General features: G+C 41.7%; 1 protein-coding gene across 1 annotated transcript in view; it reads right to left on the reverse strand.

Annotated features, from left to right (window-relative positions):
• Positions 1-468: 468 nt before the first annotated feature.
• Positions 469-14,626, reverse strand: part of LOC111954902 (chloride channel protein 1-like) — a 36,455-nt gene continuing 22,297 nt past the window's right edge. Inside the window, 13 exon segments of the mRNA XM_070436117.1 lie at positions 469-3,373; positions 3,594-3,680; positions 3,842-3,955; positions 4,230-4,277; positions 8,101-8,183; positions 8,632-8,713; positions 9,538-9,722; positions 9,814-9,947; positions 10,147-10,360; positions 10,986-11,096; positions 11,403-11,472; positions 12,021-12,176; positions 14,533-14,617. Coding sequence (XP_070292218.1) covers positions 2,897-3,373; positions 3,594-3,680; positions 3,842-3,955; positions 4,230-4,277; positions 8,101-8,183; positions 8,632-8,713; positions 9,538-9,722; positions 9,814-9,947; positions 10,147-10,360; positions 10,986-11,096; positions 11,403-11,472; positions 12,021-12,176; positions 14,533-14,617 — 1,846 coding nt within the window. The 3' untranslated portion in view covers positions 469-2,896.

Here is a 14,626-nt window from a genome sequence, read left to right on the forward strand (position 1 = left end):
ACAAATTTTTTTGGAAGCCATTAGTTCCTCCGACAATGCTRTGAAATCTGGAGTGTAAAAGTCCTGTCAACAATACGGCTTATCTGGTTCTGTTACTGCCGTCTTACTGTAGGCTTCACTACCCTCTCTCTGTCTGTCTCTTTATAACTGACTAATTCTTCTGTTGGAGGAGATTGTTTTACTGCCTGTAACGTTGATGACAATAGAAGTGAGAGACAGAAAGACTGAAGTGTGGGAGTGGAGCTGAGAACACTCATTTGTTCACCAATTCATCAATATGACAAAGAGACATGTTGCTAAGTACAAAGTTAATTCCAAAAGCCCATGTTCATTTAATATAGTGTAAGTAGCACTACATTTCCTAGTAATAGTTTCATAAAAGTTGCATTCGTTTTCAGTTAATCATTTTATATTATTTATTATGCTGTTCCAAATCCATATGCCTTGAATAATCACAATAATAAAGAATTTGGCAGATAAGTTATTAACATTTATTAACTACATTATACATTGTTAAAACATTCAGAGACAAATCGGCTCTACGAAAAGATAAATCAATAAATACACGACTAATTACAGACAAAGAAACGTAAACATGTGTGCTCACACATTCTAGTGTACTGTAAATACAGTTGAAGTCGGACGTTTACATACACCATACATTTCAACTTCAATTTTCCACAATTGCTGACATTTAACCCGAGTAAAAATGCCCTGTCTTAGGTCAGTTAGGATCACCACTTTATTTTAAGAATGTGAAATATCAGAATAATAGTAGAGAGAATGATTTATTTCAGCTTTTATTTCTTTCATCACATTCCCAGTGGGTCAGAAGTTACCATACACTCAATTAGTATTTGGTAGCATTGCCTTTAAATTGTATAACTTGGGTCAAACATTTCAGGTTGCCTTCCACAAGCTTCCCACAATAAGTTGGGTTCATGTTGGCCCATTCCTCCTCATCTCTAGGAGACAGAACGCGTCTCCTTCCTGAGCTGTATGACGGCTGCGTGGTCCCATGGTGTTTATACTTGCGAACTATTGTTTGTACAGATAAATGTGGTACTTTCAGGCATTTGGAAATTGCTCCCAAGAATGAACCAGACCTGTGGAGGTCTACAAATATTTTTCTGAGGTCTTGTCTGATTTCTTTCGATTTTCCCATGATGTCAAGCAAAGAGGCACTGAGTTTGAAGGTAGGCCTTGAAATACATCCACAGGTACACCTCCAATTGACTCAAATGATGTCAATTAGCCTATCAGAAGCATCTAAAGCCATGACATCATTTTCTGGAATTTTCCAAACTGTTTAAAGGCACAGTCAACTTCGTGTATGTAAACTTCTGACCCACTGGAATTGTGATACAGTGAATTATAAGTGAAATAATCTGTCTGTAAACAATTGTTGGAAAAATTACTTGCACAAAGTAGATGWCCTAACCGACTTGCCAAAACTATAGTTTGTTAACAAGAAATGTGTGGAGTGGTTGACAAATGAGTTTTAATGACTCCAACCTAAGTGTATGTAAACTTCCGACTTCAACTGTACATACTGTACATTCATACATTAAAAAACAGATTGACAACATACAATCAAAATCCTTTTCATTTAACAGACAGGAAGATTCCTCTGTCCAACATCTGCAGGTTTAAAGACACAGGGAGCAACCTGAGAAACTGTTTGAAGAAGAGAAAGAGAGGGAGAAAGAAAGAGGTGGTTGTGGGAGAGTGACAGAAGTTCATAATTCAACTACTTTTCAGATAAAACATTGTGTCATACCGTAGATTATTTCTTCTTTGCTCAGTACATAGACTTGGAATCCCTGGCCACTCTAATAACGGAACACTAAGTCACTTTAATAATGTTTACATCCTGCTTTACTTTTCTCATATGTATATACTGTATTCTATGCCACTGTATTTTAATCAGTGCCACTCCGACATTGCTCAATCTACTATTTATATATTTCTTAATTCCATTCTTTTACTTTTGTAAAAAGTAATTGTGTGTATTGTTGTGAATTGTTACATACTACTGCACTGTTGGAGCTAGGAACACAAGCATTTCGCTACACCCGCAATACCATCTGCTAAATATGTGTATGTGAACAATACAATTTGATTTGATTTGTGTCAGAAGAACATTAGGGTTTTGTTTATTAGGGCATGCAAAGGGTAACGTTTTACAACATTTCGCAACGTAAAACGAAAATGAGCCTTTCTTATTGGCCAAGGTCGAGGTAGCCCCCCCTGTTTCAGTCCGTTTTCCTCCATCTGGTGCCTAAGGAACACAACCCGGCTTTTTTTGGGAGGTAGGAAAAGTCACCAATGTAAAAGTAACCAAGTTTCATAATAATGTCATCAGTATGTTTGTTTTGCGTTATCATCAAGTGAGCGATTCATCTAAATTACAGAGGGGGATGGCGGTTGTTCAGCTGGAGTCATGGCATCATTAAGTAGAAAACCTCTAGCATCATTACATCTGAGTTGGCTGTCGTCAGTCTGATTTAACACTGTCATCTATCAGCCCAGCATGGTGATCATAAAACTCCCTCCCAAGGTGAGGATGGGTTTAGTAAAGGTCGTTTTGGGGCCTTGTTGATTTTTTAGCTCTTGGAGCACCACTGGTAGCCATTGTCTCCTGTTTAAAACCAATGACACCAATTTTAATCTTAAAAAGTCAAGTACTACTATCGAGCCCAGATTATTTCTCCTCGTGGATTCACAGACATCATTCATCGAGTAAAGAAAGAGGGTGCGAGAAGGAACAGCGAGAGAGCGAAAGAGGGAAAGGGCAATAGGGAGAGAGAGAAAATGGAGGGATAGAGAAAGACTAAAAGAGAAATTCACACCATAAAAAAAAACGTTATAAAAAAAACATCACTCGTCTATAAGGCTAGATGGGCTGCTCATCATCACTCTCCTCCTCCACTTGCTGCTTTGCGACAGGCCGGAGGGCGGTGAGGGGAGAGGAGAAGGCGGCGAGGGGGATGGAGAGGGCAACGGTGAGGGGCATGGAGAGGGGCGAGGTGAGGGGGATGGAGAGGGGCAAGGAGTGGGGTAGTGAGGGGCTACTGTTGCTACTGCTGCTCCCCGTTCCGCTGCTGCTACTACTACTGCTGTTCACCTCCGCCACCTCCCGCCTCGTGCCCTCGATCCACACATCCATCTCCTCCTGTGTCGGGGGAGGTGGCGGGGCAGTGGCATGGGGGWAGATGGGAGCCTGGGAGAGAGGGAAGGAGGGGGTGGTCAGGGAGGAGGGGGCCGAGGTTGCCTGGGGTTTGGATGACTTTCGGCTGGTGTTGCGGAAGCTGGCCAGAGGGGGACGTAGCCGGACCCCGCTACGGGTGGAGCCCTCGATGGCCTTTTGCAGCTGGGAGAGAATGGGGTAGTGGCAACAGGGAAAGAGAGGGGACACATTAGAAGAACACAACATTGAATTACATGAAAATAGCATGATGAGTAGACTCATAAGGCAATTTGACTCAACCCTTACTAAATTGTCAGGTTCCGTCACAAGCAAAAGACAATGAAATACTGTAAAACAGAAATAGAGAAAGAGATAAAAGAAAGAGAAAAGGAGTTTTTCTTACCTCTTTAAGAGCCACAACACCCACCAGTTTTCCGATACTGGTGACATAGGCATGACTCAGGCCCAGTAATGAGAAGAGAGTGTGGGTCTGGGACAGGCAGAAAAGGTCAGACGTCAAATTAGGCCGCAACATTTTGGTATGGCTTCTGTTCTGAGCAAATCCACTATCGTTTGTATTTCCATGTGTCTAGACATGATGTCAGATACTATATCTCCAAATTGGTATGAATTGGCAGCACTTGAACCAACCTTGTGTAATGATGTCCTCTCCACTAGCTGGAAAGGGGAGGGATCTATTCGGATCTGATCAATTTCCATTGGCTTGTCCATCTCAGCCTCCTCCCATTCTTTGATCTGCACCAGCTAACCAGACACAATGTCAAGAAACGCAACACTGTAATTGACTAAAAACACTCTAAAACGCAACCTTCAATGTCAACTGGCTCCATAAGAGATGTATGGATGTTGACACCTTTTAACCCTCTTATGGATTTCAACATATTAACCCAGACCCTTTTGACAAGGACAAAAGTGTTGGAAAATGTACAAGGCAGCCTACTCTAATCAATTGGCATGGCATCAGGGGAAGTAAAGTTCTAGGGACCGCACTTAAGTGGACCTGAATGAGATCGGTTACCTCTTCTGGTGTCATCGTATCGGACAGGAGAGGGTTGGCGCAAGGCTCCTGATGAGAGAGAGAGAAAATAGAGGGGGGGGGGGGGTAAGATAAGACACTTCCCGAGTAACGTCATGTACACATTTTTAGTTGCCCCCACTATCTTTGAAGAGTTTCAAGGTGAGGTGATGAGAGTCTCTACACTTCTGCTTCCCATAACATAGCTGATTGCGGCTGTTCTTGAACCCAATAACTCATATTTGTCCCTTTAAAATATATAGAATTATTTGGTTGAATGCAGTGTCAAGAATAACATGTTTTGTGTGGGCTGCATGTTCATCGATGTACTCTTGTTGATTTTTGAAGCCAGGCGTTTGTGTGAAATATAACAATAACTTGGCTTTTCCTTATGAAATAGTCATGAGTTTGGGGTGCACAGTTCAAACCAAAGGCTGGCCTATCCAGTAGAAAACTGTACAACTACGACGAGTGACAAAATATTAGGATCATCATTGAATAGGGAGATACAGTAGGTTGGTCAGAAGGTGCATATTCAAACCCTGTACTTACATCCTTGAATATCATTAACATACATTGTTTTTCATATTTGCAGTATAAAATGGTAATATGAAAAGCCAACCAGCCAGCCATACCAGGGAAATAATAACCATATGTCATATGTTGATTAACATATAGAACTAAGAGGGAATATGTTTGACTATGCACACACTCTGAACAATCTCCATTTGCAATTCATGTGAATTCATGTCACACGCAATTAGATAAGGGAGTGTGTGTACATAGAGAGCAGAGCCCAGTAATGAGATTCATCCCACGCAAATATAATGGCTAAATATTTATATTTCCCATCTTGAAATATGGTTTACAATCAAACCGCCAAGGATAGAAGATACAGTTGAAGTCGGACGTTTACATACACTTAGGTTGGAGTCATTAAAACTCCTTTTTCAACCACTCCACAAATTTCTTGTTAACAAACTATAGTTTTGGCAAGTCGGTTAAGACATCTACTTTGTCCATGACACAAGTCATTTTTCCAACAATTGATTACAGACAGATTATTTCACTTATAATTCACTGTATCACAATTCCAGTGGGTCAGAAGTTTACATAAACTAAGTTGACTGTGCATTTAAACAGCTTGGGAAATTCTGTCATGATGATGTCATGGCTTTAGATGCTTCTGATAGGCTAGTTGACATCATTTGAGTCAATTGGAGGTGTACCTGTGGATGTATTTCAAGGTCTACCTTCAAACGCAGTGCCTCTTTGCTTGACATCATGGGAAAATCGAAAGAAATCAGCCAAGACCTCAGAAGAAAATTGTAGACCTCCACAAGTCTGGTTCATCCTTGGGAGCAATTTCTAAACGCCTGAAGGTACCACGTTCATCTGTACAAACAATAGTACGCAAGTATAAACACCATGGGACCACGCAGCCGTCATACCGCTCAGGAAGGAGACGCGTTCTGTCTCCTAGAGATTAACGTACTCTGGTGCGAAAAGTGCAAATCAATCCCAGAACAACAGCAAAGGACCTTGTGAAGTTGCTGGAGGAAACAGGTACAAAAGTATTTATATCCACAGTAAAACGAGTCCTATATTGACATAACCTGAAAGGCTGCTCAGCAAGGAAGAAGCCACTGCTCCAAAACCACAATTAAAAAGCCACACTACGGTTTGCAACTGCACATGGGGACAAAGATTGTACTTTTTAAAGAAAAGTCCTGTGGTCTGATGAAACAAAAATAGAACTGTTTGGCCACAATAACCATCGTTATGTTTGGAGGAAAAGGGGGGAGGCTTGCAAGCCAAAGAACACCATCCCAACCGTGAAGCACAGGGGTGGCAGCATCATGTTGTGGGGGTGCTTTGCTGCAGGAGGGACTGGTGCGCTTCACAAAATAGATGGCATCATGAGGCAAGAAAATGATGTGGATATATTGAAGCAACATCTCGATATCAGTCAGGAAGTTAAAGCTTGGTCGCAAATGGGTCTTCCAAATGGACAATGACCACAAGCATACTTCCAAATTTGTGACAAAATGGCTTAAGGACAACAAAGTCAAGGTATTGGAGTAGTCATCACAAAGCCCTGACCTCAGTCCCATAGAAAATGTGTGGGCAGAACTGAAAAAGCGTGTGCGAGCAAGGAGGCCTACAAACCTGACTCATTTACTCCAGCTCTGTCAGGAGGAATGGGCCAAAATTCACCCAACTTATTGTGGGAAGCTTGTGGAAGGCTACCTGAAACATTTACCCAAGTTAAACAATTTAAAGGCAATGCTACCAAATACTAATTGAGTGTATGTAAACTTCTGACCCACTGGGAATGTGATGAAAGAAATAAAAGCTGAAATAAATCATTCTCTCTACTAGTATTCTGACATTTCACATTCTTAAAATAAAGTGGTGATCCTAACTGACCTAAAACAGGGATTTTTTTACTTGGATTAAATGTCAGCAATTGAGAAAAACGGAGTTTAAATGTATTTGGCTAAGGTGTATGTAAACTTCAGACTTCACCTGTATCTACATCTCAACAGCTCATTACCCCAGTAATTTATTTGCTGCTCAATTCTCTTTATTTGCTGCACCAGAAATACTTTAGTGATCGTTAGGAAGATATTGGTGTGTGCACAGTAGTGCTGAGCGATTAGTGCTTTGAGGTTGGTTGGGTTTTTTGTCCGTGCTACAGGCGGCAATACCGGTCCACTAATACTTGACTAGTAAAGGCCAAGAGCACTACTTTGGTTAATGTTTTTTTTAAATACATTTTTTGTATTTATTATTATTATAACTGTTTTAATTCAGATTTTTCACAGTGTGGTGCAGCACCTTCAACACCCTTACTTCCTGTGTCAGTGGTTGCACCTCCTTTTGCCCTCAGAACAGCCAAAATTCATTGGGGTATGGACTCTACAAGGTGTCGAAAGCATTCCACAGGGATGCTGGCCCGTGTTGACCCCAATGCTTCCCACAGTTGTGTCAAGTTGGCTGGATGTCCTTTGGGTGGTGGACCATTCTTGATACACATGGAAAACTGTGAAAACCCCAGCAGCGTTGCAGTTCTTGACACACTCAAACTGGTGCGCCCGTCTGCTATTACCATACCCAGTTCAAAGGCACTTAAATATTTTCTCTTGCCCATTCACACATACACAATCCATGTCTCAATTGTCTCAAGGCATAAAAATACTCCTTTAACATGTCTCAGTATGGTCAGTCTATGTCATGGAAAGAGAATGTTTGGTACACAGTGTATATTACATTTGTATTATTTGATTACTTCATTTCATTCCAAGCCATCATCTCGTCTCTATAGAGCTGCTGCCTATGCCGTCTGACAAAATCACAATTTTAGCAGCCTAGTTCTTCAAAGTAAATAAGGCATATTTTTATGACTGTTGAATACAAACTATCAATCACTTAGATTATGTATTTTCAGGTAGAGATACGTCACAAAGTACCTGCTCTCTATCCCTCTCGATAGCGAGTTCTTCTGTCTCTTCTCTCCCTCTTTGTGTCTGCACCACACAGACTGRACAAGTAGGTGCACAACGGATTATGATCATTGTAGTCAATTACCATGTTTAATGTGCCAAACTAAGTAGAACATTTGCCTGTTGGAAACTACAACTCCCTACTACATCGCACAGTTCGGGCTTGATCTGATTTATCTCTAGAGAAAATGTGCATTGAGCTCACAGAAAACAACAACATGGAATTCAAATAATTGAAYCGACGTTGGTCAATTAGTTGTTTAAAAAAACGAACAAGAAAACTGACATGTTAATCGCTCAGCACTAACGTAGAGTCACAGGCACAAACACAGACACAGACATTCTGTACACACACAGTTATAGACTACCTGTGACTGTCCCTCTGCCTGTCTGTCTCGAGAGGTGAAGATATTCCGTAGAGTTCTCCTAACAGACTGAAGAGGGGCCTTTTCTGAAAAGGACAGATGATAAAAGATGTGATGGATGAAGGTCAAAGTCCTCTACAAAGCTGTCTTGATGTTAAGATTGATAACAAAAYAATTCAAAGCTGTATAATAATATGAACATACAATAAGCTGTRTAATAATATGAATATACAAAAAGCTGTATAATAATATGAATATACAATACKCTGTATAATAATATGAATATACAATACACTGTATAATAATATGAATATACAATACGCTGCATACTAATATGAACATACAATAAGCTGTATAATAATATGAATATACAAAAAGCTGTATAATAATATGAATATACAATACGCTGTATAATAATATGAATGTACAATACGCTGTATAATAATATGAATGTACAATACGCTGTATAATAATAGATGACACTGTTGCCAGGCTACCATAGAAGCATTGTTCCACAGAGATGGTTCAACTCACCAGGAGCTGTGTGATTGGACAAGGGCTCCTGTGGTTTAGGAGATGGCAGGGGGCCATTGCTCTCTTCCTGAACTGGGGTACTCTGGGAAATGTAACAAAACAGTAAATTCATCACATTGACAGCTTAAATAATGGCACAATACAAGTTCCTTGCAGCAAGACGCTTTAGTAAGCGTTTTCCAGCTTGTTCCTGTAGATTAACACTTCCTGGTTCCAGGTAGAAACGTGTCAACGAACAAGGGATCCTTTTAGAACCCTTCGAAAAACCTTCTTGGATGTAGAAAATGTGCATGCAGACCCAAGTAGAACCCTGTCCTTATAGAACAACCTTTTTAGAACCATTTTYCGTTGTACCTGTGATAACACCTGCATATCTGTGTATGCGACTAGGGCTGTGGCGGTCACGACATTTCGTCAGCCGGTGATTGTCAAGAAAATGACTGCTGGTCTCACAGTAATTGACCTTTAATAAACACATTCAGCATCTCCTGGCTTCCACACAGACTACAAGCCACTGATGCAGACCTTTGGAACATCTACATTTTAAAAAGTCTAATAAATCCATGTAATATAGCCTACACCTTCACAATAAATCCATGATTTATTTTAGACAGGTCGAAAGAAACATGATATGAAGAAATTGTAGTCTATTTCAGAAGAGCAAAATAGCATACTCTGAGTTGTCCTTATGTTTGGTCCTGATCTGGCTGTGTCATATGGCTGTGGGCTACACTAGTTCATTGAGCAGACAAGTTGACTGCCTTCATGACTCGTAACCGCGGGTGTGACGGTAATACGGTCACCATAACAGCCCTATAGGCGACCAATAAACTTTAATTTGATTGATTTTCTAAGAGTGTGTTTTTGATTCCTTAGGAACATTCCCCCTTGGTCTCTCTGACACACCTTATCTCCACTCTCCTCATCATCTTCATCCACAAAGGCAAAGGATTCCCAGCTGTCTTTGGCATACTGGTTCTGTTCCTGTAAACGCTGTTCCTGCCTGAGGATCCGCCTCTCTGCAGAGAGCCACCAATCACAGAGAGCGTGGAGCTCTGACCGCTCGACGGAGCCCAAAAGGATCATAGAGTCTACAGGAAGAGTCACATGATGATGAGCCAACCAAGAAATGAAGACACTGAAATGTATCCTCACGTTCACGAAAAATGCATACATTTTTACCTGTTGAATCCACTAGTGGTATCGTTTTGAGAGAAGTGGAATCCAGGAGGTGTATCAACTCCCTGTAGGTGGACTGTAATGAGAGAAACTTCACTTTCCTAACCATGATGTCCTCCACAAAGATGTTATACTGGCTGTAAGTCAGAAGGAAATGTCAATCATTAATTCATGCTCAACACTTGTGTACTACTGGTGTGTTTATGTTGAAGACTCAAGCATGCTGAGGCGGCCATATTGACTCAAACAACTCATTCTTTTAGCATGAGACCCTCAATGCAACTGGGCCCCCTTAGAGCCAACATGTCACCTTGGTTGCAGCTTCTCTTTGCACACCTGATGTGTCCAAAGCCCAGCTCAGGGAGATAAGGCAGTTTCTTGATCTGAATGATGGAGTCGTAGAGCGAGGGCTGCAGGCCCTGGGCCACCATGTTGGCCAGGATCACCGCCACCATCATGGGCAGGATGTGGGAGATCTGGCCCGTCAGCTCGAAGCAGATCACCGCCGTGGACACCGTGTGGGTCACCGCCCCGGTCAGTGCTGCCGCTCCTGGGAGTGAGGAGGGAGAAGAGGAAGGAAATGGAAGACAGAGGAAGGGAGAGAGGGATGGGTAGAAAGAGAAAAGGAGAGAAAACAGGCATTTGCAGGTGGAAGGGATGTGTAGATGGAGGATCCATAAGAGAGGGGGATATAAAAAAAAAAGGGGAGTGATGGGTGGATGGCAAAAGACGGGAGGGATTAATGGGAAGAGGCTACACACTACTCATAGTTGGTGGACAAGTACAGGAGGGATGGGAGGAGGGAAAGAAGGGATGAGGCATGGGGTGAAGAACAAGGGATGAGGGGTGAGGAAGAGAAACATTATATCAGGGACCCAGGGTTGGTAAGCAGGGAGATGACTGATGTAYAGAACGGCACGTGGGAATAGCGAAGGAAGAAAGAGTAAAAGGGATGGAATGAAAGGAGCAGAGGAAAATAGGAGGGGAGGGGGTTTTGTAGGGTAGAGATGGAAGATGAAGGAGATTAATGGTAGCGTATAGGTTTATGGGTCACCGAGACAGCGGAGGACAGGAGAGGGGGAACAGACAGTGACATTTCACTGTCACACCAAAGGGGGATGACGGGCAGGCACTGACTGAGACAGGGAGAGGAGGAGGTGGAAAGGGAGACTAACCAATGACTGCGTAACCTCCTGGGATGATGCGGTACAAGATTCCATCAAACAGAATCCCATCGGGGAAGAGGGCAGCCATGATCTCCCCCACGAGTCGGCCGAAAGAGGCTCCTGGGGGGGAAAAGATGGTGAATAAGGGAGGCGGATGGTCATGTTTACATTGCCCGTTCGCTAGCTGACGTTTACCCCCCCCTGGTTATACACGACATCGCATCCTTGAAGGTACACCGATTAAAAACGACCCAGAATGCTTTACTTCATGATTACCCATGAAGCTTTACACAATAGTCATGTACTGTAGGCTTTTGGGTCACTCTCTCTGTCAATTTACATGAACGAAGAAATATAAAAAATGGATATGGAATTTGTGTTCATATTACAACTAATAACATATGATAATCTTGTGCTTCTGTTTACCGAGTATGAAGACAGGCATGAAGGCTCCAGAAGGGATGGGCATCGTCGTCGAAACAGCAGACATCCAGAACTGGGACATGGACGGAATTCAATTAGTAACTGAGCAAAGTTAATGCATCTTAGCACTTCCACAAAAGCAAAGAGGATTTGACTTGAAAGGTATTTGTCAAATACTAGACTACATTCCCGACTAGTCTATTCCTGTCTCTTATACACATCTAGATGTGTATAAGAGACAGCTACATTCCCGACTAGTCTATTCGGTGACATTTCTCCAATCCAATAATACCATTGTGACAAGATACACATCAATTTCTCCTCGATGGGAAATACTAATCCTACTGCTGCTAACACTCACAGTATTGCACTCTTATCCTCCAGTACACACAGTGGAAATCTCGAGGCAACAATGTCGAGTTTGATACTGATGGAGTGCTAAGGATTACATCTCCACTACAGTCTCTCTGAAGGAGATTCTTATTCTACTGAGATGAGTGACTCAACCAGGAGTCTGTCATTGTACTGAGTGGCGCTATGTGCAATGTGTGACTATACTGACAAGCGCTACGGGGTGGAAAAGAAAGAGGGAGGAGGGAGCTGGGGAATGAGGAAGGGTACCTTCATGACGAAGAAGAGGAGGAGGATGACGAAGACGCTGACGTCGGGGTGCAGCCAGGCAGAGGAGCGCCCCAGGCCGGGGGGAGGGGGGGAGCCCCCGATTTTGGTCCAGGTGAAGTTGTCGAACAGGGAGTTGATGCATTCTCTGGGCATCAGCTGGCAGTGGCATGAAAGATGGGAAAGGAAGAGGGAAAAGTAATGGCAAAAAGTGTTAAAAAGTGTTAATGAAAAATAGTGTTAAAAAGTGTTAGTGAAAAAGTGTTAAAAAGAGTAAGGGATAAATTGTGTTAAAATGTGTAATGAATAGTTTAATATATACAGTACCAGTCATAAGTTCTGACACACCTACTCATTCCAAGGTTTGTCTTTATTTTTACAATTTTTTACATTGTAGAATTATAGTGAAGACATCAAAACTATGGAATCATGTAGTAATTAATAAAGTGTTGACCGCCACAGGAAAGGAAGACCCAGATTTACCTCTGCTGCAGAGGATAAGTTCATTAGAGCTACCAGCCTCAGAAATTGCAGCCCAATTTCTTTTCCACCCAGTAGCGTTTGTCAGTAAAGTCACACATTGCACATAGCGCCACAAAGTGGCAGACACATCTCAACATCAACTGTTCAGAGGAGACTGCGTGAATCAGGCCTCCATGGTTGAATTTCTGCGAAGAAACCACTACTAAAGGACACCAATAATAAGAAGAGACTTTCTTGCACCAAGAAACATGAGCAATGGACATTAGAGCGGTGGAAATCTGTCCTTTGGTCTGATGAGTCCAAATTTGAGATTTTTGGTTCCAACCGCCGTATCTTTGTGAGACGCAGAGTAGGTGAATGGAAGATCTCCGCATGTGTGGTTCCCCCCGTGAAGCATAGAGGAGAAGGTGTGATGGTGTGGGGGTGCTTTGATGGTGACACTTTCTGTGATTTATTTAGAATTCAAGGCACACTTAACCAGCATGGCTACCACAACATTCTGTAGCGATACGCCATCCCATCTGGTTTGCGCTTAGTGGGATTATCATTTGTTTTTCATCAGGGCAATGACCTAACACACCTCCAGGCTGTGTAAGGGCTATTTGACCAAGAAGGAGAGTGATAGAGTGCTGCATCACCTGACATCAACCCAATTGAGATGGTTTGGGATGAGTTGGACCGCAGTGTGAAGGAAAATCAGCCAACAAGTGTGCAGCGTATGTGGGAACTACTTCAAGACTGTTGGAAAAGTATTCCTTGCGAAGMTGGTTGAGAGAATGCCAAGAGTGTTCTGTCATCAAGGCAAAGGGTGGCTACTTTGAAGAATCTCAAATCTMAAATATATTTTGATTTGTTTAACAGTTTTTTGGTTTCATACATGATCCCATATGTGTTATTTCATAGTTTATGTCTTCACTATTGTTCTACAATGTAGAAAAATAGTAAAAATAAAGAAAAACCCTTGAATGAGTAGGTGTGTCTACATTTTGACTGGTACTGTATATATAAATATCAAATTATATTTTGACAAAACCAACTGTACTGTAGTCAGAACTCGTTCAAAATACTACAGATGAAGATTGCTTTGTGTGCACCACATATGTCAACCTGTAGGCCTATTCAATATAGTTCCAAAAGAGAGGTTTTKAAATAATTGCCAATACTGTACTGTGAGCATAATGGTCTGTTTTGGAACAAGTTCCATCTTAAAAAGGTGCTAAACATCGTAGCTTGAGGGTGAAGATCCCACCGCACACAGGTGTTTCTGACTGCTTTAAACACACCTAATTCGCACTAACTATGCAGGCTATTTTAAGGTGTCTCAAAACACATGATTAACCTAGGGCATTTTTCTGAATGRCTGGGCAAAGAGGCTTCTTCAAATAATATCCAGCTAATACTGAACATCTAGATTTACCCAGTCCAGGTTTAACCTGGGTGCCAACTCCTTGTAGAATTCTCTTGAGACCAGAAACAGACTGCTACTAGCAGCCAGCCCACTGGGCACAGACGTGAGTGCAAAGTCTAGTTTTGATTTACATTTGGTTGAGTTGTCAACTAACGTGAATTCAACAGAAAGTTAAAAGTTGGGTGACAAAAACTACGTTAGTTACTTTTTTCAAGTCCAATCAGTTTTCCATGTTGATTCAACGTCATCACATAGAATTTTTGGGTTGAAATGACGTGGAAACCACGTTGATTCAACCAGTTTGTGCCTAGTGGGTATTTTTATGAGAAAGCAAAAAATTCACAATTTACATATTTTGGTAAGTAGTTACACTCGTTAGTTGATCCTATGAATGTTGTTCTGCAGTGACGCTTTTCATGATTGAGAAAAATAGATAACAGTCGCATTTAAGCTAAACAAAACAATATTGGTAACACTTTATAATAACGTATGCTTATTCATCAAAGTGTAATAAAGTGTTACCGACGTGTTTTCAAGTCACAATAAACAGGGACTTCTACAGAGCATATTCGTAGTGAGAGATGAAACAAAAATTGGCAAATACAATTATATTTGAACTCTGACCTCTCCAGCCATGAACTGTCCAAATCCAGGGGGAAAGGTCAAGCTGGCTATCACTAAGGTCACAACACCGGGGAAAATCAGTCGGCTGGGGAAA

The sequence above is a fragment of the Salvelinus sp. IW2-2015 genome, linkage group LG30 (genome assembly GCF_002910315.2).
Source record: "Salvelinus sp. IW2-2015 linkage group LG30, ASM291031v2, whole genome shotgun sequence".
Classification (NCBI taxonomy): domain Eukaryota; kingdom Metazoa; phylum Chordata; class Actinopteri; order Salmoniformes; family Salmonidae; genus Salvelinus; species Salvelinus sp. IW2-2015.